The sequence below is a fragment of the Nymphaea colorata genome, chromosome 8, assembly GCF_008831285.2.
Source record: "Nymphaea colorata isolate Beijing-Zhang1983 chromosome 8, ASM883128v2, whole genome shotgun sequence".
Lineage (NCBI taxonomy): Eukaryota > Viridiplantae > Streptophyta > Magnoliopsida > Nymphaeales > Nymphaeaceae > Nymphaea > Nymphaea colorata.
The window spans coordinates 3099030-3122645 of record NC_045145.1 but is presented as its reverse complement, the minus strand read 5'-3'; the positions used below and the strand labels follow the sequence as shown (position 1 = coordinate 3122645).

General features: G+C 38.9%; 1 protein-coding gene and 1 long non-coding RNA gene across 3 annotated transcripts; both read left to right on the top strand.

Annotated features, from left to right (window-relative positions):
• The first annotated feature begins 810 nt into the window (after nt 1-810).
• Nucleotides 811-2463, top strand: LOC116259374 (uncharacterized). Its single transcript, XR_004173909.2, has 3 exons — nt 811-1028; nt 1609-1794; nt 2101-2463. It is a non-coding gene; the product is annotated as an uncharacterized LOC116259374 (long non-coding RNA).
• Nucleotides 2464-7034: 4571 nt separating this feature from the next.
• On the top strand, nt 7035-22810 carry LOC116259066 (formin-like protein 14). Of its 2 annotated transcripts, XM_031636679.2 has the most exons (19): nt 7035-7574; nt 8263-8963; nt 9050-9271; nt 9378-12058; nt 12175-12304; nt 12807-12878; nt 16120-16218; nt 16363-16404; nt 16611-16691; nt 16779-16829; nt 16923-17004; nt 18349-18443; nt 19231-19302; nt 19381-19497; nt 19626-19694; nt 19790-19856; nt 21399-21713; nt 22279-22344; nt 22418-22810. In XM_031636679.2, exons 1-17 carry the CDS (start codon nt 7502-7504, stop codon nt 21548-21550), a joined length of 4806 nt encoding a protein of 1601 aa, XP_031492539.1. In that variant the 5' UTR covers nt 7035-7501; the 3' UTR covers nt 21551-21713; nt 22279-22344; nt 22418-22810. The 2 variants fall into 2 exon arrangements, with proteins under 2 accessions (XP_031492539.1, XP_031492537.1); XM_031636677.2 differs by having other exon boundaries at nt 22279-22810.
• The last annotated feature ends 806 nt before the right edge of the window (nt 22811-23616 follow it).

Here is a 23616-nt window from a genome sequence, read left to right as displayed (position 1 = left end):
ATAAATATTTTTATTTTAATTGCACATAATCAATTTACTAGGTTTATGTAGTACAACTAAGCCTGGGCATCGCGCCGGCTCGATTACATTAAAAGAAAATTAATATAAAATAATACATAAAAATAATTAATTGTAATAAAATATTATAAATATATATAAAAATAACAAACTAATTAAAAAAATCATTATCGAACCCGAACTGGGATTGGGTCGGTCCGATAACAAGTCGGGCCAGATACCCGATGGCGACCCGGCCCGGTGCCCAAGCTAAGTACAACACTTTTAAATTAACTGCTTTGGTGTATAGTAAATATTTTAGCTACGAACCTTATATAAATGACTTAAATAGAGAAACTAAGTTGTTTTCATTCAATAGAGTAAAATACCCCTCCAAAGAGGAGAGAGAGAAAGAAAGATCAAATCAATTTTCCTAAAACGATAATATTTACATCCTTTGAGGGCTATTTAGCTTTCTTGAAAAACAGTTTTACTTTAATATTTTTAACTTAATCCTCACTGTCTAATTTGCTTAAAATGAACAACCCATCTAATTTCTACTAATACCCTTTTAGATGGGGAGTATAAAAAAGAAAGATCATTCCTTCACTTTCTTTCCTTTTTTTTCCTCCCATGGTCAATTCACACTTAGGCCCCGTTTGATAGGCGGGGAAAAATGAGAGAAGAGAGAAAAAACGGTACGGGCGGGTGAAATTTCACCCGCCCCACCAAAAACGCATCAAACGGGGTGAATTTCACCCCGTTTAATGCAAAAGAGAGCGGGTGAAATTCCACCCGCTCGAAAGTCCGAGCTCGCACCTCGGACTTTCGAGCGGGTGGAATTTCACCCGCTCGACACCCTCTCCTCCCGTCGTATTTCACCCTTTTCCTTCTCTGCAGCTGCTCCTCCCTGACAAAGAAACTTCTCACCGTCTTCTCACCGTCGCACCAAAGGCCTTTCTCAACGTCGCTGCTCCGCCATTTCTGCTCCGCTCCTCTGCCGATTCGCCAACGCCACAGTCGCCTCTCATGTAAGGGTTTCTCTTGCTCTCGATGTGTCCCTTTTTCAAAAACGCCCAATTTGTTTTTCTTTGTCTCTCTCTTGCAATCGGTTCCAGATGGTTCCTCTCTATCCTTCGTGATCGAGGAGGACCAACAATGGAAACCAGGCCTTTCAGAGAGCCATCGCTATGCTTCAGTAAGCAAATGTCGCTAAGTCGCCTACACCTCTCTCTCTCTCTCTCTCTCTCTCTCTCTCTCTCTCTCGGGGTCGCTCCTTTCTCTCTCGCTATCTGTGTATATGTGTGTGTGCAGTATTTGGTGGCATGATAACTGTCTTATATCATCAACAATTTGTTTAGGTCTGCTTCCCTTGTGGAGTTCATCATCTCCACCGGCACCTTGCTTCTTGAAAAGGGACATTTTTCAGCTGTTTTCCCTAAAATTCTTTTCCTTCCAACTTCTTTTTGGGATAACCTTTATGATTATGATTATGATCCAGTACCATGCGAGGCACTTGTCTATGTTCGGCTCCTTATTAAATTCTTAGGATCTTGCAGTGCATGTGGCAATCTTGACAGAAGTCACCTTATTTGAAATTTCTGCGTACAGCTCCTGCTTAGAAACCTGATGCGAAGGCGCAAGCCTTGAAAGCAGCAAACAAAGTGAAGTCAGGGCAAATAAAAAGAAGATTAAGGCAGCTGTTAGGACAAAAAAGCGCAGGCTTGAAGATGCCAAGTTGATTCATTTGCAGGGTTTTCTCTTTCATTAATTCAACCTTGAGAAACAAGCTGATCAGTTAATCCTCTTGTCTTATCTTCAAAACGATGTCTCGTTTTGATTTTAAAGATCTTTTAGGCTGCTTATGTATCAGGAAATGGTTTTTTTCCACTTTCCAGTGCTCTGTTTTGTCACTTTAAAGTTAATCTTACCTTGAAACATATGTGATTCGACATTCAATTTTTCTGCAACTTTTTATGTACTTTTTTGTCTATGTCATGCTTTTTTTTGCCAAGCAAACATATGTCAAACATATGTCACCATTTGTATATGTGTTCTATATTTTTTACTTGCTTTACTGACCATAACTTCATGGCGATGCAGCAGGCGTGGCTGGCACTTGGGGACATGCCCAAGGAGCAAGCCAGGGAAGAGTTCATCAATCTCCTGACCTCTTTGTTGCCGGAATAGAGAGATTGGTTTGATAAGAATTAAGATTTGGCGTGTTTCGATGGAGACTGTGGAGAGGTGGGGAGGATCATGAAGAGGTTTCACAGCAAGGGAGTGCACTTTATGGCTAAGATGTAGAGTTTGGTTATTGAATTTTTAGGCTGTTCTGGTTTCATGGCCGACCATATGCTGTTATTTGGTAGTATTGTACACAATGAAATGAAGTGATAATTTATTGGTAAACATATGTTGGTCGTATCTTATTGAACCTTGGGTTTTATGAATGCATCAAGTTCTGAATCGCTCTATATTCAAATTAAGGTTTTTGTTGATTATGCGTTCGTTCTGGATATGTTTAACTAAATTAATGGTGTGATCGATGAGTTGGAAGAGGGGCTTTCTGAGGAACCTTGATGTATTGGTCTTGAATGCCAAACAACAAAGAACAACCTTTTGATGCCTTCCTTTGTGATCTCCCAAGTCAGATTTGGAGAGGAGAAGACACAACAAAAACAATATTTACCATGTTAAATTCTTCATGTGCATCAAACATGGTTAAATTTACCATGTTAAATTCTTCATGTGCATCAAACAGGATTAAATTTACCACGGTAAATTCTTCTCGCCCATCAAACAAGGCCTCAAATTGGAAGAGGGAGAAATTTCATCCTGTAAATTTTTCCAGAAAAATTTACCATGGTAAATTTACCGCGTTAAATTTCACCCGCCCATCAAACGGGCCCTTAGGTTAGGGATAGAAACCATACTCTTCAATTTTTTGCTAAAAAATTAGTTTAAAGAACACGTAAACATTGAAAATATGTTTATAAAACCTATTTTGGTATAAATCATGCTTTGAATCAAGTTGTTTTTATGAAAAATGTTATTCTTTTTTTTTTCAAAATATTGACGTTATAAGAGCTATTCATTTTTTATTATTATAAAAATACTATTAGAACAAAAAAAAATGATCAACTTAATATATAATTTGGATCAACATAATTTTAAGATCATATTAGTAAGGTTAGATTTCAAAAAAAAAAAAATTTAATTGCATGTTTAATGGGTATAGTTTTTGTCTGTATGTATATAGTGTGTTAATCTAATGAGATAAAAATTAAAAAAAAAACTAACCTAGCTCCCATTGATTGTGAAATCATATAAAAACAATTGTAAATTAGCAACCGGGCCTTTATCTCTTTCTTATATCATAAGATCACTAAAGTTCGGTCCTATCGTGAATAAAGATGCTTCCTTTAGAAAGAGATGAAAAAGATCGGCATGGAAAGTCACGTTAGTGATAGGAACGTAAAGGCACTGTCTTAGCGTATGGGCCTCAAGTTCGAATCCCACTGTCAATCCATTGAAAGTGACAGCTGTCACACAAATATCATAAAAAAATCCAATGCACCGTCGGTCGTCAACCTTGATCACATATATATATATATATATATTAGTGGTTTCACTCAGCATTGAATGTTTTAAAATCTCTATTTTATTCCTCTCTTCTTTTTAACAACAGGCCTTCCTTCTTACAGTCGTAAGCAAAACGGCTGGATTTTAGTGACAGGAAAGGCAGCAGGGCATCCGGCTGGCGCGACTATATATATATATATATATATATATATATATATATATATATATATATATATATTAAAATGAAGGGCACCAATCAAAAAACTCTTAAGGGCGCCTCTCTCTCTCTCTCTCTCTTTCTATATATATATATTTATTTATTTATTTATTTATTTATTTAATTTTTATGGGACAGTATGGGTAACTGCTCTCACAACCCCATATGTGGCTCCACCACCTTAAGTATGAGATAACTTGTTGTAATTAATTTATCAGAGGATGATTACTACATTGAGTAATATAAGCCGAACCGGTACAGATCTTATATGGGCGGTCATTGTAAACAAGTTGGGTCGAGCCTCTTATCATTTTATGTTCCATGAAAAGGACCTATATGCTTCGATATTAATAAACTTAGCTGGATCGGACTAACCGGGTCATTGTCAAAGGGGACCGGCCAAAACTACATTATTATTGCCGATAATGGTGTGGTCTATCATCTGTAAATTGTGTTATTTGCTTCATGAACATGCTTTAAAAATTAGGGTAAATTGATAAGATACGGTAACAAGTGTTTCATAAATTTGTTTTATTTTTTAAAGCAGATTCAAAAGATAGTAACAATATATTACAGTTGCCAAATGACACCTTTTGACCCATGATAGGTCAGATCATGTGATCTATTCCTACGAGATTCACTATTTAAAGCAACAATGGATTTCAAATCCATGACTAAGTGCATGCAAGCATTGTGGATCTGAAACCTGCTCCTAGATCTTACATTCAAGGGGCCATCAAATTTCACCTTAAAGAAGCGTTTGACAGCATAAACACTAAGAAAAGTGTTTTACAAATATAATTCAGAAGTTGAGACATAATACCAAAACATAGTGTTTCATGAATCTATCTTAATCTTTGAAATGCATTTAGTGCCAACAAATCGATGACAATTTTTAACACAAATTTATGAAACACCATGTAACTAAAACCCCAAAATATACTCTCTATAATTCGGGTTCAAATTAGATCTGTTTTAGTTAAAAATTTTTCCAACCCACTTCTTATGCAATAAAAAATTGCAAAGGCAACTGCAAGTGTATTGATATATCTATCTTCACATTGAAAAGGGGAAAAAGATAAAAAGAAGGACTTGCATAAACAATCATAACCCCAACAACTCCAAGTTCCTGAAAATCAGGATCCCGTTTGCTTAATCATGAATTTGGCATGGGCCCGAACGCCGGACTTAAGCTGGAAAGGCATTGATGATCCGATGCATATTTTAAGAACTTGGAAAAACGTGAACGTTGTTGTGATCTGGGATCATCACCGCCTGTTGTTGCTCCATGATCATAGCTGCGCCTTTTTGTCGTGGGCCTCTCCCGCTTTGGCCGGTGCCAATTGATCGCCATGATTTGAGAATGCGATCTTTTTGGTGTTTTGTCCCATCGAGCTCTTAATTTATGTGAATTTGGCATAAAATAAGATGCATGAAGCCGAGGGAGAAAGATGAAGGTAGTTGAGATCTGGTAAATCCTTGATCTCAAAGATTATAACAAGTGCATTTCAAGTTTTCATGAACATTTTTTTTAGTAAAATCTGAAAAATTCCGTCGGCCTCAGTAAGCTGATTCAAATCAAATCCGTAGCAACTCGATTCGAGTGCACCACATATTATCATAATTCAATTTATGTATTTATTTTATATATTTATTCCATTTATTTGTAAATATGATATGATAGTGTTTTGTTACTAATTCATAACTGAATCACTGAATCGATCGGTTCATTAAATTAGATTTTAATAAGAGAACTTGAAAACATCGAGCACTTGTGCATAGTTTTTTAACTTATACGTTCGCTGGATGCTAAGTTAAAAAAAACAAGGCAGACCAACTACCAGTCTACAACATCATTGTGCTAAATTTTCATGAACTTTTTATTTCAGGGGCTTGTTTTTGTTTATAATTTCAAAAGCAGTTTGTTATGGTTGTAATTTTGCTGATCAATTCCCCTTTGCCAAGAAAATCATCCAAATGAACTTTTCAACTTAAACGAACAATGTTCACAAAGCTTCATGGACATTGTATTGGATATTAAATTAATAAAGAAACACGACGTTACAGTTGAAGGATGTTCATTCAGGTCCTAAAAGAAACCAGAATCTTTAAAAAACATAAAAGTATAAAATCAGGGTTTTACCAAGGGTGGTTTCTCCTAAGTTAACATTTAAAAAAAAAAAAAAAAACTTAGGTCTGTTATTCGAAAATTTCTAATAAAAAGTGAGCACTTTTCCAAAAAAATGAAAATAAGGAGGGTCTCCTTTGAAAATGTGGATGAACATAATAAACTAGTGCACGTTTCCCTGCGACAAGTTGGCCCCCATGTTGAGTATAGGCTAAAGATATTGACCATGAGGACACATGTGATCACACCTCACATTATTGTTTATTGTAATTTTAGAGAAAACCAAACGATTAGGAGCCAAAAACAAGTCTTTTAAAAACATATAACGCCTCTATCTGTCAAATTTGGCATTTAACAACTAATAAATTAATAAAATAACAGATAAATATTTTTTACCACGTACCTAATTTAATTTATTATGATCAATACGAAATAATGTACGTCTACGGATACAACCGTATAAGATTTGAGACAGAAAACGAAACTAAACAGTTATAAAACTATTCACATGTGACCAACATATAAAAACTTAAAAAGAGAGATTAGATTAAGGCATGGTAAACATGCAGCTTTTTGGTCCGCTAACCAATACTTTAGGGACACTTGTCCGGTCGTTTTTTGCGACATCGAAACACCTCGTGAATCTCAATATAGCTTTTTGGATCATAAAAGTTACTTTATAACATGGATTACCTAAGTTAATAATAATGGCGCATATATTTTAAATTTGTATTAAAGGGTTCATTCTTATTGAATTATATTAATGATCATTACGTTTCAACAATGTAGAACTATGACACTTTAAGAGCCTTTGCACGATCAAATCCGACTTAATTAGACCAGGCATAAGTTACTTTAATGAAACTTTTTTTTTTTTTGTTTTAAGTTTGAAAAAATTGTTCTTTGAGTATGTGAATTTGGATTCAACTTTGAAGCAGTGCCCAAATCGAAAAATCAAATCCGATCTATTCGGAGTTATCTGGATCTGCGTGCTTAGCAGGTCCAAATGAATCGGGTTCTGATGAATCCGATCCATCCACACTTTTGAAGGCAGGGTGGTTTTTAATAATGTTAAAAGAAGAAGGGAAATAACATTCTGATGTTTTAAGCTCACGCCGGGAGGGGAGAGAAGGGACGCCTTTCCTCTCTCCATCGTCCCTCCACGTGGTGGCCTGCCTTCAGACAACGCAAAACCAGGGCACTGGTCAGACCCGATCGAGTCCACTTTTGTCTGCAATTCCTCCACTGCATGCCTTCGACTCTCCTCCCCTACCTTCCTCTCTGTTTCGCTTCAATCGGGCGTTGATTGCATTTCCAGATAGAAGTCTCCGTCGGTTCGCCTGCCGTCTCTTCCTCGTCTTGCGTTCCTTTCTTGCTTCCCACTCTTGCTCCGCGCGCCGCCCGCGGTCTCTCCTTCACGTTTCCGCGGCCCACGGAGGAATTCTGCGGGAGCTTGGCGGCGATTGGAGGGTCGGACGGCCTGGTAGCGGCTTTGCGTTTGGAGACTCCGGCGATCGGCCGGAGGATTTCCGGTCGGGGCGCTCTGGAGACCGCCGGGGAAGCAGCGCTCGCCGATGGCGCTGTTTCGGCGGTTATTTTACAGGAAACCGCCGGATCGGCTCCTGGAGATCGCGGAGAGGGTGTACGGTGAGTCTTCGCCCTGCGGTCGGTTCTGCGTCTAGTGTTTGTTGCGGTTTACGTGTGGAATGTGCTGTTGATCGCCTTTGTTGCTGCCGATCTTCGTGTTTCGTGTGCTAATTGACGAGTGCAGAAGAAACTGCTTTTGGTTTTCGAGTCTTTCCGTTTTGCGGTTCTTCTTTTCCCCTTTTATCATAGAAATTTGGTTTTTTATTCTTTTCCTTGTTATGTCATTTTTTGTGCGGGTCGTCCTAGTCTGGCCGATTAGTGGATCGGTCCCTTTTCTTCTATGTTCTCGACTACGAAAATAGCCTTGCTGAATGGAATGATCCCTACCTGTTTTGCTTCTTGTTCGAGATCAAATGCTATTTTGTTCTAGTGATTGTGCTACTTTTTTTTGCCCGAATCTTGCTGCGAATTACTTGGTCATTTATATCATTTTTTCCCGCTTATCTTTTGAGTTCCCTCATTGTATGGCACGAGTCAAAGAATTCGCTGTCGCGTTTACAGTGTTTAGCAGTTAAATGAGGGAAATAGTCCTGAGAAGCATCCTGTATTGTTTTCTAATTCTGGGTGTGCCTTTAACATGAAATTGTTTGTTAATGAGTTTTACCAGTTCAACACTAATCGACTTTGCGCTTGTTTATGTACACTTTCACTCGGGGTACTTGACAATTGAAGTATCATTTTTTTGCAGTCTTTGATTGCTGCTTCTCCACTGATGTCTTGGAAGAGATTGAGTACAAGTCTTACTTGGGCGGCGTTGCAAGACAGTTACAAGAATATTACCCCGATGCGGCCTTCATGGTTTTTAACTTTAGGGACGGAGGAAAGAGGAGTCAATTTACAGATGTTCTGTCAGAGTATGATATGACTGTGATGGACTACCCTAGGCATTACGAGGGGTGCCCTTTGCTCTCATTGGAGATGGTACATCACTTTTTGAGGTCAAGCGAGAGTTGGTTGTCTCTTGAAGGCCAACAAAATATATTGCTTATGCATTGCGAAAAGGGAGGATGGCCTGTGTTAGCATTCATGCTTGCTGGCCTCCTTATATTCAGGAAACAGTACACAGGAGAACAGAAAACACTGGACATGATATACAAACAATCACCCAAGGAACTTCTCCAATTACTGACTCCATTAAATCCAATTCCCTCCCAGTTGAGATACCTCCAGTATATCTCAAGAAGAAATGCTGGCTCTGAGTGGCCTCCACCTGATAAGCTGTTGACTTTGGATAGTCTTGTTCTCAGAGTTTTTCCAATCCTTGGCAAAGGAGTCTGTAGGCCTGTAGTCCGTGTTTATGGGCAGGATCCATCCAGCTCTTCAAATCGGAACTCTAAGGTTCTTTTTCCAACATCAAAAAAGAAAAATCACAGAGCGTACTACAAACAGGTAATTTGTATGGCTTCATGTGATGGAGCATTGTAACATCCAGTCTTCTCTTTGATGTGTTATGCGGACCTTTTACTGTAATGCAGGAGAACTTTACGCCCATTAAAGTGGACATACATTGCCAAATTCAAGGGGATGTGGTCCTTGAATGCATCAACCTGGATGAAAGTATGGAACATGAGGAGATGTTATTCAGGGTGATGTTTAACACTGCATTTATCCAATCTAATATCTTGGTGCTTGGAAAGGAGGATATTGACATCCTGTGGAACACCAAGGACCATTATCCAAGAGACTTCAAAGCAGAGGCATGCACTCTCGCCTATCCTTCTTACTCTTTCTTTTTGTATTCTCTTTGCCCTTTCTAGGTTTTTGGTTCGAGACAAGAATCAAGGAAACTGGTGTTCCCGACAGGTTCTCTTTTTGGATCCTGATGCTGCTGACCCCCAGAGATCAAACAAAGAGGTGGCTGTGGATGGGGATGATCGAGAGGGCTTTGCGGCAGAGGAATTTTATGAAGTTCCAGAGATATTTACTGACACTGAGTTGCTTGATGCAAGAGGAGAAGATGGACTCAGAAACTCTCAGCTTAACAACTTGGGTGCTGTCCATCATCAACAAGCTGATGACACGTCAACCAAAAAGAGTTTGGAGAATTGTGTTGTTCTGGCTGAGATAGAGAGTAAAGTTTTACAGCCAGAATCAGGAATTGTAGTTCCAGAGATATTTACTGACGCTGAGGTTCTTTATGCAAGAGAAGAAGATGGACGTAGAAACTCTCAGCTTAGCAACTTGAGCGGTGTCCGTCATCAACAAGGAGATGACATGTCAACCAAAAAGAGTTTGGAGAATTGTGTTGTTCTGGCTGAGATAGAGAGTAAAGTTTTACAGCCAGAATCAGGAATTGTAGTTCCAGAGATATTTACTGACGCTGAGGTTCTTTATGCAAGAGAAGAAGATGGACTTAGAAACTCTCAGCTTAGCAACTTGAGCGGTGTCCGTCATCAACAAGGAGATGACACGTCAACCAAAAAGAGTTTGGAGAATTGTGTTGTTCAGGCAGAATCAAAGAGTAAAGTTTTACAGGCAGAATCAGGAAGTGTAGTTTCAGATGGCAAACCTGAAAAGCAGCCATCCACATTGACTAATCAGCAGCAGGCCCCAACTGTACAGTCTGAAGCTGGCACAGTGTTGGAGAAGCAAAATGCCATTGGAAGAGGTGGTAAAGTTACTCCTGCAAAATCTGCAAGGCCAAAGACTATACCAAGATGGATTGAACCAAAGTCTGTAGAAAATTTAGATTCCTATGCTCCACATGTTCGCCCTCCACCTCCCTCAAGGTACAATAGTGCACCACCTTTCTTTGAGATTGATGCTGATCCACAAACTTGTCCTAGCAGTGAACCATTTTCATCAACTGCACCTTTTAGTAGTAATCCCCCAACTGCTGAACTTGGGCATGACACAGCTCATACTACCTCAAAAAGGCCTCTTTCAGCAGCTATGGTTACATCATCTAACTCACAAAAGCCTCTTTCTTCTCCTTCAAGGGAGCTGCCTCGTTCACCTTTAGTTCCTAACTCCTCTCCTCCGTTCTCACGTTCACCACGTCCTCCTCCATCAAGAGCAAATCTTGCTTCCTCTCAGCCCTCACCTACCAAGCCACCTTCATGTGTAAGCAAGTCATCTGCAACATCCACTTCTTCATCTCCACCCACACCACTGCCTCCACCTCAACCTCCACCTCCGTCTCCACCACCACTTCCTCCCTCCTCAGTTACACATTTCCTACCTTCACAGGACACATCCTCCAATTCATTCTCTGATAGCACACCAAGGACATTTGTTTCACGTGCACCACATGCATCTCCTTCAACCACAAACAAGATTGCACCTCATCCACCACCACCACCACCACCACCACCCCCTCCAGCCTTTGGTTCTCATGCAAGTGGCCCATACTCATCATTACTGCCAACACCTGCTCCTTCCTTTTGTCCACCACCACCACCACCACCTCCTCCTCCTTTTGCATCAAGGGCTATAGGTACCCCACCTCCACCTCCACCTCCACCTCCATCAAGTGGCAGACAAGTTTCTGTCATAAGACCGCCACCACCACCTCCTCCTCCACCTTCTCCTTTTGGAGTCCTTGCTTCCACTTCAAATATGATAGGAGCCCTCCCTCCCCCTCCTCCTTTAACAATTCAAGGGACTCTTGGTGCTCCTCCACCTCCACCTCCGCCGCCCCCTCCTCCTCCTCATGGAGGTCGTGCATCTACTCCAAATGTGGCTGGAGCACCACCTCCCCCACCGCCCCCTCCTCCTCCTCACGGTGGTCGTGCATTTACTCCAAATGTGGCTGGAGCACCACCGCCCCCTCCTCCTCCTCACGGTGGTCGTGCATTTACTCCAAATGTGGCTGGAGCACCACCTCCCCCACCGCCCCCTCCCCCTCCTCATGGAGGTTGTACATCCGCTCCAAATGTGATGGCAACGCCCCTGCCTCCACCTCCACCTCCACCTCCACCTCCTCCTCTTGGAGGCCGCATGTCTACTCCAAATATGATGGGAGCCCCACCTCCTCCCCCTCCCCCTCCCCTTCCTGGAGGCCGTACATCTACTCTAAATCTTGTGGGTGCGCCACCTCCACCACCTTCCCGTGGAGGGAAAACTTCTCCCAATTCAGTGGTAGCTCCACCACCACCTCCTCCACCTCCAAGGACATCGCCTTCTCCACCACCTCCTCCTCCTCCTCCTGGTGGGCGTAGTGCTGTTCCTTCTCTTAATGCTAAAGGAGCACCTCCACCTCCACCACCTCCTCTTGGAAAGAGCAGTTCTGTTCCTCCACCACCAAGGGCTGCAGGGGGTGTTCCGCCACCTCCTCCTATGGGTTCCAAAGCATTACAATCAGGGAACAAGGTCTCTTCTGTTAACCAAGTCGCTGGAGGAAAAGCTTTTGGTTTGGCACGTGCACAATCTCCTCAACAAGCACCTCGGCGTTCATCACTAAGGCCATTGCATTGGGTTAAGGTGACTAGAGCCATGCAAGGAAGCTTGTGGGCAGAGTGGCAGAAACAAGATGATGGTCTCAAGTATGACATCTTTTACATCCTTTTATTTTGCTTTCCAGTTGTAAAATTCTATTTTTACTAGACATGATTATAAAATAGCAGAAGCATGTGCTGATTAAACTTTATTTACCTGGTAGTGCCCCCGAGTTTGACATGTCAGAACTAGAGACTCTATTTTCTACTGCAATGGCAAATTCAGCTGACAAGTCTGGAGGAAAATCTGGAGGTCGCAAATCACTTGCACTCAAGCCTGAGAAAGTTCACTTGGTAATTGGTGGTTTTGTAGTCCAATCTCGTTTTTTGGTTGCACCTGTGGATCTCCTTTATTGATTTGCCAGTTGTTCTGTTGCTTGAGGTTATATGTAATGCTGTAACAGTAGTGTACCTACTGTTGCCCGCTTGAATGATTGTTGCAAACTAATGGTTTTGTTGCTCTGTGAAGGTCCTGTATCAATGTGACACTATTGTGTCACTTTTGAACTTGAATTAATTTTCTCTAACTGAAAGCAATAAACAAGTGGCAGACCTATTTTGTTAATGACCTAGATGACAATTCTTAAATGCCCGTTCAACTTGTAATCAAGATGAAAGTCTTTATTTTACATTCTGATTAAGATATATCTCTTTATTGCTCTGTCCTATTGAGGCTTCATGTGTCATAGAAAAGAAAGAGGAATTTAAATGGATTCTGTGCTGTTTTACCTATCCAGTACTTGTGTTTTTATGGGATGTATAACTTTGGTTCTGTCACATTGTTTGACATTTTCAGATTGAACAAAGGCGTGCATATAACTGTGAAATCATGCTTACAAAAGTCAAGATGCCTTTTCCTGATTTGATGGTGAGTTCATGCTTTCTGCTGACTAATAATTCTTTGAAATTCAAAGGTTCTCCATCTGGCTTTTGCATTCCTTTACTAGACTGTGGCATGGCTTCTACTTGGAAAAATATCAGGACTAGAAAAGATTGTTCCATTTGTGTATAACAGACTTGAAAGTTGAACACAATGCATTGGTAAATAGAACAATCATTCACTGACAGCTAAAATGGTTAACAATAGATGTATTTAAGCACTGCCATGTTATATCTTTCATGTGAATATTGAATCTTATGTGAAACCAAGTGCCTACTATCATTGTGATGAACATGTTCAAACGTCAGCTTATTGTTGGTTTTGTCTTCATATTGTCATATAAAGGTAATGGAAGTACTGTACTACTTCTCAATGTGTAATGGAAATTGCACAATTGTTCCAATTGCCTTTTTTTATTTTTCTTTCTTATCATGAGTTTAATCACTTTGTAGGATGGCTAAAGTTTCTGGGGCACTGTTTGTATTATCAAATATGTGTTGGTTAGATTGTTTTTGTTATATACAACAAATGAAAGTGAGAAAACTTCTTGCTCTTAGAAGTGCATGTTGCGAATGGAAAGTAGGCAATAAAGGTTTCTTGATAACTTTCTTTTTACAACTTTATTTATCTCGTTTTCTGTTAGGGTGCATTAGGTTTTTGCACCTTTGCTTCATCCATAATAATTAATAAACATTGACAACATAGCATATAGTTGCTATTTGACACTTGGCAATGGACAATGTCTTGTTGGGCATGTTATCAGGCCAGTCAATTGCGTATGAGGTGTGCACTAGTTGCTTACTAGATGTGCATTGTATCACAGATGGTAATGTCCAAGTTATCAAAATCAGAAGATGGGCACAGGTTGGTCAATACTCTAAAAGACTAGTTGGTCTAACTAAGTTGCTTAAATTTAAAATTTAAATCAATAACAAGGTATAGATTCTAGAAGCACAATCTAAAAAAGTAATAAAGACAAAATCATAATTATCATTTTGAATCACTTGATAGAAACCTGAGTTAATGATAACAGATTTAAATAAATGCACAGATATATACTAAAAAATAAACATTACAAATGCACACACATACACAACAACAACAACATAGTTTGTGGTGATTTGGATGAAGATAACATCGATCAATAGTTCGTGCCATTGTCACAGAAAATGTGTCTTAATAAAAAAAAATGTGTTAAATACGTAAAAAACAAGTCAGTCGTATAAAATGGCAATTAGGCGAGTCTTTTTAAAAAAACGCCAGAAAATAAAAAACGTGAAAAAAGGGTATTATACTCATATTATATTTGTTTTTTCATATTTTTTATTAATTTTTATTTTTTTAATAAGTTTCAAGATTTATTAAATGTTTTAAATTTTTTATTTATTTGCAGAGATTTTCCTGAGATATTCCCGAGATATACAATTTTGCCGTATTATACCCGATAAATTCCTCGTTGTATAATACCCTTACGCGATATATGTGACAAGGTTCATGGTGCTTTGGAGAACTAGGACTATTCAGTAGACTAACAACCACAGCTGCCCAGTCAGATTGCCAATTTAGAAACTTGGGTGCTTAGGTTGTAACATCTCATATTCCCTTAAAAATAATGGAGGAATGTGAGCCAATGTGTCATATATCAGCAGGATGGTATCCTCAGTAGCTTGATGACATTTTTGTGTGAAGCATCCAGATGTGCCACTTGGGTTAAAGCTAAATGGAGTCAAATTGAAGATGCAGGCAAGCATTTTGTCTATGTGTTTGTGTGACTTGATTCATTAATGTAATGGTTTCACAAGTAACAGACAAGGATTTGCCCATTGGACATTCTATGGAGACATAAAGATGTCATGGCTTGAAACATTGGCTAATAATTACATGTGAAATGATGGTTCAATCCATTGACAGAATATCATGCACCTTGATAGTATTCAGCATCCTTTACTGTGAAACTGTGTGAAATATGTCTCGTGATTATGCAGCTAGAGGGTTGTGCATGTAGTTATTCTTTCTCCCATGGTATTCAGCTTGAACATCCTATAGTGGTGGATTTACTGCTTCTGTTGTTGGCATGGAATCAGTTATATTCATGAAAGGTGCAAGGGTTGTATGTCAGTATTAGAATTGGCATAAATGATGCAATGTATAGGCTTTGGAATTGGCAATGTTGGCGATACAGCTGGATGTGTATTGATATTTGAGAGAGAGTTCTCAATGATTAGTTCATATAATACAATTGTCTATGACTTTATAATAACCATTCTGTAATGACTACTTTATGAAAACAGTTCCTAAATCCCAGACTTTGCAACGCCAACTTGCAGACGACAACAAACTTTCTAAACTAACTAGTTACACTAGGCAACAAGAAGTAGAAGACGAAAGCAGCACAAACGAAAATAAACCTTTTCTTCATTCGACATCAAGTGTATACAAAATAGAATCGTCGCCCATTTATATGGGTGAGAGTAGCAATGGGTCGGGTCCTGTACAAGTGCCCGACCCAAACAGACCCACATAGATATCACATGAACATACGTACAAAGTGAATCACAAAATAACATATGTAACTCAAAATTACAATTTAACCCCTGGTCCACCTCGAGTATCTTTGCAGAAGCACCTCCTCTTGTGTGTGCTTTGGGTCCACAGGGGATCCCACGGTTGAAGGTTCATGAACTGCACTGATGCCCGAAGGTGGAACCTGAAGCGAAGAACTGGACCTAGGAGAGTGATGGGTCTGGTCCTGCCCTGCATCACATTCATTTGCCAAACATTTGCACATGTAATTTGTAATTAAATAATTGACATTAAGAAGTTACAAAATCAACGTCAGTAGTATTAAGAGTTAGTCATGAAGTGATAAAAAAATGTTAATATTCAAGTCTCAGTGATAGTCACGTACTAGCCATTAGATGGAATGATGAGAAATGAGCCAAGCAGTTTAGTGTCTCCATGACCTATCTGCAACAGTAAATGTCTATCAGTTTGCTTATCTGCCTGAATATTGAAAGGTTTTATTTGGAAGCTTTATGCTTATTCGTACTCATCTTAAAACATTGAAGTTTGCAGTTGCACACTTATCCAATCTTCTCATGTGTTCAACTCGATGGAGTTAGATAATTGAAAAGGAAAATAATGTAGTGATTTCATTGTTAAATAATTTATTGTAATTTGATTTGATCCAAATATATTTTGACTAATTTTGTTTTCTTTTTCTCTTTAGAGTGCAGCCCTTGCATTAGATGATTCAATCTTGGATGTTGAGATAGTAGAAAATCTCATCAAATTCTGCCCTACAAAAGAAGAAATGGAACTTCTTAGGGTTGGTTTGGAAGCGTTCTACAAATTTTCTCATTTGTCTCAGTTGCTCTCCTCTTTTTTTTTTTTTGGTTACACGTCAAATTATATGTAAATTTTTTTTTTCATGAACAAACTCTGTTTAATTCTTACAATTCTGAATGCTTAGGGCTACAAGGGTGACAAGGAAAACTTAGGAAGATGTGAACAGGTATTCATTGTCTGCTTCATGTTCTGAGTTTTATATTATCACACAGAAGATGCCTTTTGAAAATTTATGCATATGTATTTCAACTTCATGCAGTCACCTTAAATGGCTTTGAATTTTTTTCCCAACTAACCTTATTCTCTTCTCGGTATATCCTTTCTTTTTTAAGATTCTGAGTGTCTACAAATATCCAATCTGTGATTCTGCAGTTCTTTTTGGAGTTAATGAAAGTTCCTAGGGTTGAATCCAAGCTCAGAGTATTTTCTTTCAAGATACAGTTCATTTCCCAGGTTGGCTTCCCTTGGAATTAATTTTGTAATCCCTTGATTGATTGGGAAATTCTTTTCACTTGGTTTCTGTCGTATTTAATGATCCAGGTCACTGATCTAAGGAAAAACTTAAATATTGTCAATTCTGCAAGTGAGGAGGTGATTACTTTTTTAATACATGTTAATGGTAATTCTCCTTTTTTTACTTTGTTCTAACAAGTTTGTCCTTATTCCAAACCTACCTTTGAACAGATCAGAAGTTCCGTTAAATTGAAGAGAATCATGAAAACAATTCTTTTCTTGGGGAATACTCTAAACCAGGGTACCGCAAGAGGTAAGTGGAAGCTTCTGAACATTTACTATGGTTGTGTGATTTTATTTTCCACACGTTTCATCATATTCAATTGATTTTGTAATTTATGGTCCCCATTTTGAAAATCATGATTTCAAAGATTATGAACTAATCATTTGCATCCTCTGAAACATTATCCTGTTTGGACCACTGTAGTATTAATTCTGTTTTAAGTCAAATTTCTCTTTCTTTTTCAATTTATTGTGGACTGAATGATGAAGAAACCAGCAAGGATGCGATAAAGGGTTGCACCTCTGACATTATGGAGTTTTTGGAACTTATATTTGGTTTTGATGTACATTTCTTGTGTGTTTTTTTTTTTTTTGGCTTCCCAGCTAACGTGGAGATTCTCTTGTTTATCTGCTATCCACATGATCCATTGGTTCCAATACTTTTGATGAAACTGTTCTTCATTTCTCTGAAGATTGCTGAGAGGCTATAATGGTGCTAAATTCACCTCTGTAAAATCAATCTCTATTTGCTTCAACCAGCCCATCCTCCCTTTTTCCTTTTTCCTGAGCTTTTCTTACCCGATTTATTGCACATTAAACTTAAATTCTTCATAGTAGTCTCATCTATTTTCATTTCATGTGGTGCTTACCCAGTCGATTGTTACTTTTCCTTGTCAGCGGTTGAGATGACTGAGCAGTCAGTATGGTGAATCTTAACCAGCCTTCTGACATGTTTCCACTTGGTACTGAAAAAGCTAGGGAAGAGGATATTGTATACGTAATTAGACCTGAATGTTCACGGATATCATTTACTTGTATATATAAGGTCATACACATCTATTGTCAACTCATTCTTTTGTATCTGAACAGTTAACCTGATCGGTCCCAAATTATTGTCTAGCCTGCTTCAATTCGTCACCAAAAGAGCTATGACCTAGGACTTAACTTATGATTAGGCCCAGACACACATGGATGTTATTCACTTTAGATCTAATAGATATGATATTGTTCCTATGTTGTTTGACATTACAATAATACAAGGTGACCTCCAGTATCATGCTCATCAAGTTTCTCCACACCCTCACACTCATCACTTGGCCTGTTTGTTCTCATTCTCTTATTGATTTTTCATTATTTCTGATCTATGGCAAGCATCTCTTTGTTGCCAAATTCTAGTAAAGTGTCACTCCTTTTTTTTCCTGTAATGCTTAGATTTGACTATGGAATATTGACCTTGTCATGACATTTCTGAGCAGCAACTTCACCATCGGTGTTACTTTGATGTTCTGATGGTTGTGTTTGGTTATCATTTTGTTGCTTAGTGAGCTATTTTTCCATTTATCTCGACCTCATTTAATGGTTGTATTATGTGCAGGATCTGCAATCGGTTTCCGGTTGGATAGTCTTTTGAAACTGGCAGATACTCGTGCTGTGAATAACAAGATGACCCTTATGCACTATCTGTGCAAGGTAAAAGGATAACTTTCTCTTTTTCTCCTAGTGCTGTCTCAAATTTAATTCCTGCATTTTGACATAGCTTTTCTTTTATTTCATTTTGAGTTGCAAGAGAAGAAGCTGCATTTGGATGTCCAAGATGTGGCCAGCCTGCTAGTGCGGTCCCTTTTTTTTTAATATGGTTTTTCACTAATCTAACCTTGCAAATGGTATGGAATGTCCTGTTTTGCTAAATGTTTAGCAGCGCTGATGCGATGTGTAGAGCCTATGCATGCCTAGGCTGGACTAGGTGCTTTAAGTGGCTCAGAAAGAATGTAGAAGACACAGAGACATATACTTGTGTGTGTGTGTTAAAAAAATCATGAAATCCAGTGTATGAATCAGATTTTAGTAGTGTTTTAGGATTAAAAAATTTTAGCTCTTTCAGCTGTAAAATCGAATCTAGATATTGGTCTTTCATGATTTTCTAATTCCTACGTTTTTCCATCATCCCACATCCATCTTTAATTCTTAGATTTCTGAGATAATGCTTAAAGTCACAGTCACATAGAAAAAGGGCAGCATATATATATATATATATATATATGTGTGTGTGTGTGTGTCACAGAAAGCATAAACAAACTCCAAGAAGTATGAAAGGTAAAAGCTATGAGAAAAGAGAACCAAAATGATTGGTCTGATACTATGCAAGTTAAAGTTGGTGCTCAGTCCTATATATTATATTTTTCCTATCTGTGTGACGCCAGCCATATCTTTTGTTGGATGGTTATTTTTCTAACTTCCTCCTTCTCTATTGCTTTAGGTGCTTGCTAGTAAGTCGCCAGAACTATTGAATTTTCACAAGGATCTTGTCAGCTTGGAGGAGGCGTCAAAGGTTCTTATCTTTCATTCTAGTCTGTTGTTTCATTTAACCATTTCTTCAGTTGGTTGCCTGATGTACAAGTCCCTACAGATCCAATTGAAGTTTCTAGCTGAGGAAATGCAAGCCCTAACTAAAGGGCTGGAGAAAGTTCAACAAGAATTGTCTGCATCTGAAAATGATGGTCTTGTTTCAGAAGTTTTCCGTAAGGTATTTACCTTATCAGTTTCTTTATTGTGCAAGTCGTAAAGTCCAAACAGCCAGATAAGTCATCTAATATATAATGAGCCAAACTTGTGCTGATCTTACTAATAAAGTGATGTTTGTTTGGTGGTAAGACATTGAAGGAGTTCATTGTTTGTGCTGAGATGGAGGTTCAATCGTTAACTTCATTTTACTCTGCTGTGGTATGCATCCAAAACATTAAAAGTAACTTGAAGATGCATATGTTGAATCCTTGCATCTATTGTGCTCTTATGTTTGTTGAATGAACTGTTTGCAGGGGATAAGTGCAGATGCACTTGCTCTCTATTTTGGTGAAGATCCTGCTAGGTGTCCTTTTGAGCAAGGTAACTTCTACCTACATATGGATTTCTTTTCTCTGTTGCTTCCTTCAGTTATGCATTTTTGTCTTTTGTAAGCATAATCATTTTGATTTCTTTAATTGCTGGCTGTGTATATTTCTGCTAATACGTATCGGCTAAGTGTGGCATCCCAAGTGTGCAAGTGGCTTGGGAATAATCTTGTATCTAAGATTTTGGAGGAAGTTGAATGGCCATAAATACCTAAGTCTTGTCCTAAGTATCAAAGCATGCTATGGGTGGGCTGGAATCCAACATGTTGGGTGCTTTGGTCAAATTTGCTTCAGATTATTATGTTTGTACCAGCCCATGTCCATTACTTGACTTGGAGCCCAGAACAAGAGAACATGTGTTTTGTAAAGAGGTTTGAAGGCATTTGAGATTTCGAGAATGGATGATCATATGTACCTGGGTCTGCTGCTACTTAGTGCCCTAATTCGTAGCCATTTCTGTTGTAAATTGAAAAGCTTGTAACAGGGCAGGTTGAGATTTTCCCCGATGTGTATCATCATCAGTTTGGATTGATCATTGTACTAGGTTGATGGGGCTTCATAGCAAAGAAACAGAGTCCCAAGAACATTTCTCCTTACTGATGCTCTAATGATGGGACTGGCATCCTATCTCAAACGTCTGTGTATATTGGACTTCTATATTAGTTATGCCTTCACAATGTGAATTTATTAGGGGACCAATTTTGGCTCACTATACTTTAAATTTCAAGAAGTAATAAGATAAAAACATGTTAGGCAGTAGATGAGGATGAAGAACTGTGCTTCAATTAGAAATCCAAATTCCTTCTTAAACTTCTACAATGTTGGAATAATGGCTTGAACTACTGGCACCTTCAAACAAATGTTAACCATTTCAAGAATTGACCTCTATGGGAACACTTGTAACGTCTTGTAAAAATAACTAAGATTAGTTAATGACTATGGTTTTCTTCCTTTGTTGTGAAAAACTAAAAAATCATTAATTTGTAGATTAATAAATGACTGGCTAAATTTGTCAGGAAAGGCTTGGAAATTATTAAATTTGATTGATCAGTAAACCCTTCCTGCACACTTTCAATTTGTACTGTATGCACAGTTTGTGTTCTCAATGATGATTAGTTTGACAATGTTTTTGGAAGTATAGTGAACGAGTAGAGTGCTCAAGAATAAGCATGAACTCTTCATGGCAGGGTAACTATTGTTAACCAATAGAGAGCAACTGTTCATTTCTAGGCTTGTGGTAGAATATCCCGAATGATTATGTGATTTTTCCTTGTGGCCTCGTCAAGCAAGCATATGGGATAAAATTGGCTTGCGGGTTGTTTCACTGCAAGTATTTGTAGTCCTGCTTAAGATAGTTTTTGGCATTGATTACGGTACTGTAAATTAATTTGGAGATCCAAATATGGAGAACCAGAATAAACTAAATTGTATTTGCTAGCTGTTTCCTATTTTATCGATGTTTTTCTACTATGCTTGTGATGTAACGCGCAATTTGTCACCTCTAAACTGATTATGGGTGAAAAAACAATCAATGCAGTCATCTCTACACTTTCGAATTTTGTGAGGTTGTTTGTGGCGGCACATCAGGAGAATGTAAAGCAACTGGAGTTTGAGAGGAAAAAAGCTGAAAAAGAAGCACAAAAGGAGAAAATGAAGCTCCAAGCCCCAGCAAGGGGCAATGCGAAGTAGATTCTCATAAGACACTTTGGCACACAGGTTGTAGATTTTCCTATTGGAAAGGTAAAAGCTGAACCCCTTCATCCCTACCTAGGGACTCACAATGGGCACTGCAGATAAACCATGAGGCAGACGGCTGGAGTGGCAAGCGCAAAATATCTTTGGTGTCATACAGGTTAGTCTTCTTGCTACAGTTTAAAACAAAACAATGTTGTGATTATTTGGCTTGTTGCTGAGGAAATGATACTGGCTAGTACATTTTTTTTTTAAATCCTTATTTTAGTTGGTATTATAGATTTTTTTTTTCAAGAAATAGAAAATAGGCTCTCATCGACTGATGCGTACTTGCTCATATGATCTGATTTACCTAGGATCAATAAACTGATACATGGCCAATTCCGATATTCAGAACATTAAGTATTTGCCACAAGGAGCCAACAGTTCTGGGTCCTTATCCAGTGGACGTATTGCCCTGAACACATAAAGACTATTTTCTTGGATTGCATTAAATAGTTCTTGAATGGTAATAGTTCAAAAGGAAAAAAGGGTACTACTGCCTTATTTTGAGAAAAATAAGAAAAAAGGCTCATACGGCGAACTGTTTTTGATTCAGTATTCAAGGCCTGTGTTTGTGACATCATGAATTAATCAAGTTGTTGATGGACTTGGACGGCTGATTACTGACTCTGAGAAAAAACTGAAGCCCTTTACTAACATTTTGTTTCTGAATGAATTTGCAGGTCCATCGCCCATCGATCTGAATGAAAGTTGTCCAAAAGCCCAGCCCAGAAGTGACTCTTAGATCAGTATGTGGCATCTAAGCTATCTTGTTTTCCTAATTGGCAAGTGGGCGACCTGATCTCTCTCTCTCTCTCTCAGAGAGACTGTGCTTGGAATGGTTCCCAGAGTAACTAGAATTTGGAGGGCTGCAAGGTGTCTTAGTTGTGCACAGACCATGTCGTGGCAGGCATCAATACGTGGGAGACGCCACCCGCTGGTGATGTTCCGATTCTGACCCTTCCTGACCCCATTCATGTAAAGAAAAAGCTAACCCCCACATCTCATTCTTTTGTAACATAATTTGTTCTCCCCCTTTTTACGTTGGGGAGTGCATTTATTTCTTGTAAATGCGTGAGTGATATACAGATGCTTGATTTGTTGTAACTAAAATGAAATAAGAAGTGCTAAGGCCTTCTCTATTTTTGTAAAAATTGATCTTTGATAACCGCCGCTCCCCTCCAAAAAAGGAAAAAAACACTCTCATGTTCTTGATGTTTGGCTGTAGGAATTTTGGCTTGCAGATACACTGTAGAAGACTGGCTGGATGTATGATCGGACGCTCAGCTGCAGGCGTTTTATGAACTGTCATTGAGCCATTGCAGGCTGGTAGCAGTGATTATCTTTAGCCTTTCTGGTGCCTCCACCCCTTTCCTTTTTCCTTGTCCTGAAGTCCACTGTTTTCTGCACCCAGCTTTGGCTTGCATTAGAAAAGGCTTATGAAAAATTGGACCTTTGTACGGGTAGCGGTGCACCTGTACTGGACGAGGCAACTAGGTGTTCTGATCACATCGTTGGCCGCACTGGGACTTGCTTGTACCTCTCAAGCATCGAAACCCCGCTCGGAGGCTGCGTCAAGACGGGTTTCTGACTTGGTTTCAAGGACAGAGACCAAGTCTTGTCTTGTTTGTATTCTTTGGACGACAAATTAATCTCTACAAATTCCAATTCCATCGGTGTTTCATTGTGTGTTTATATAAAAAGAAAGACGGGTTGTTGCCTGTGGGAAGACAAAATCTTATCGCGATAAAGCAGCCTTGGATCTTGGTGAAAGCGGAGGCTTCGGCCTTCAGTGGAATTAGTCGCCGGCTTCATGAAAACACATATCCAGCATCTCTAAATAAAAAGATGAAGACATCGATACAGGACCGGGTGGTCGTTACAACATCTTATGGCTTAAACCGGCCCCAGCTGGGCACTGGCCAGGCCAACATTGATTACATTGTTGTTTTTAAAGGCAATTTTATCAGCCACATGTTACCTGGAAAAAAAGGCTGGCATGTGTTGTCCGGGAAGGCTGG

Bases quoted from the DNA above. Each gene is read 5' to 3' on its own strand.
- LOC116259066 (XM_031636679.2), top strand. From the start codon at position 7,502: ATGGCGCTGTTTCGGCGGTTATTTTACAGGAAACCGCCGGATCGGCTC. The intron at 12,879-16,119 runs GTGAGTTCATGC...TTTTCTCTTTAG, and splicing joins TGCCTTTTCCTGATTTGATG to AGTGCAGCCCTTGCATTAGA. The intron at 19,857-21,398 runs GTAACTTCTACC...CAATCAATGCAG, and splicing joins TAGGTGTCCTTTTGAGCAAG to TCATCTCTACACTTTCGAAT.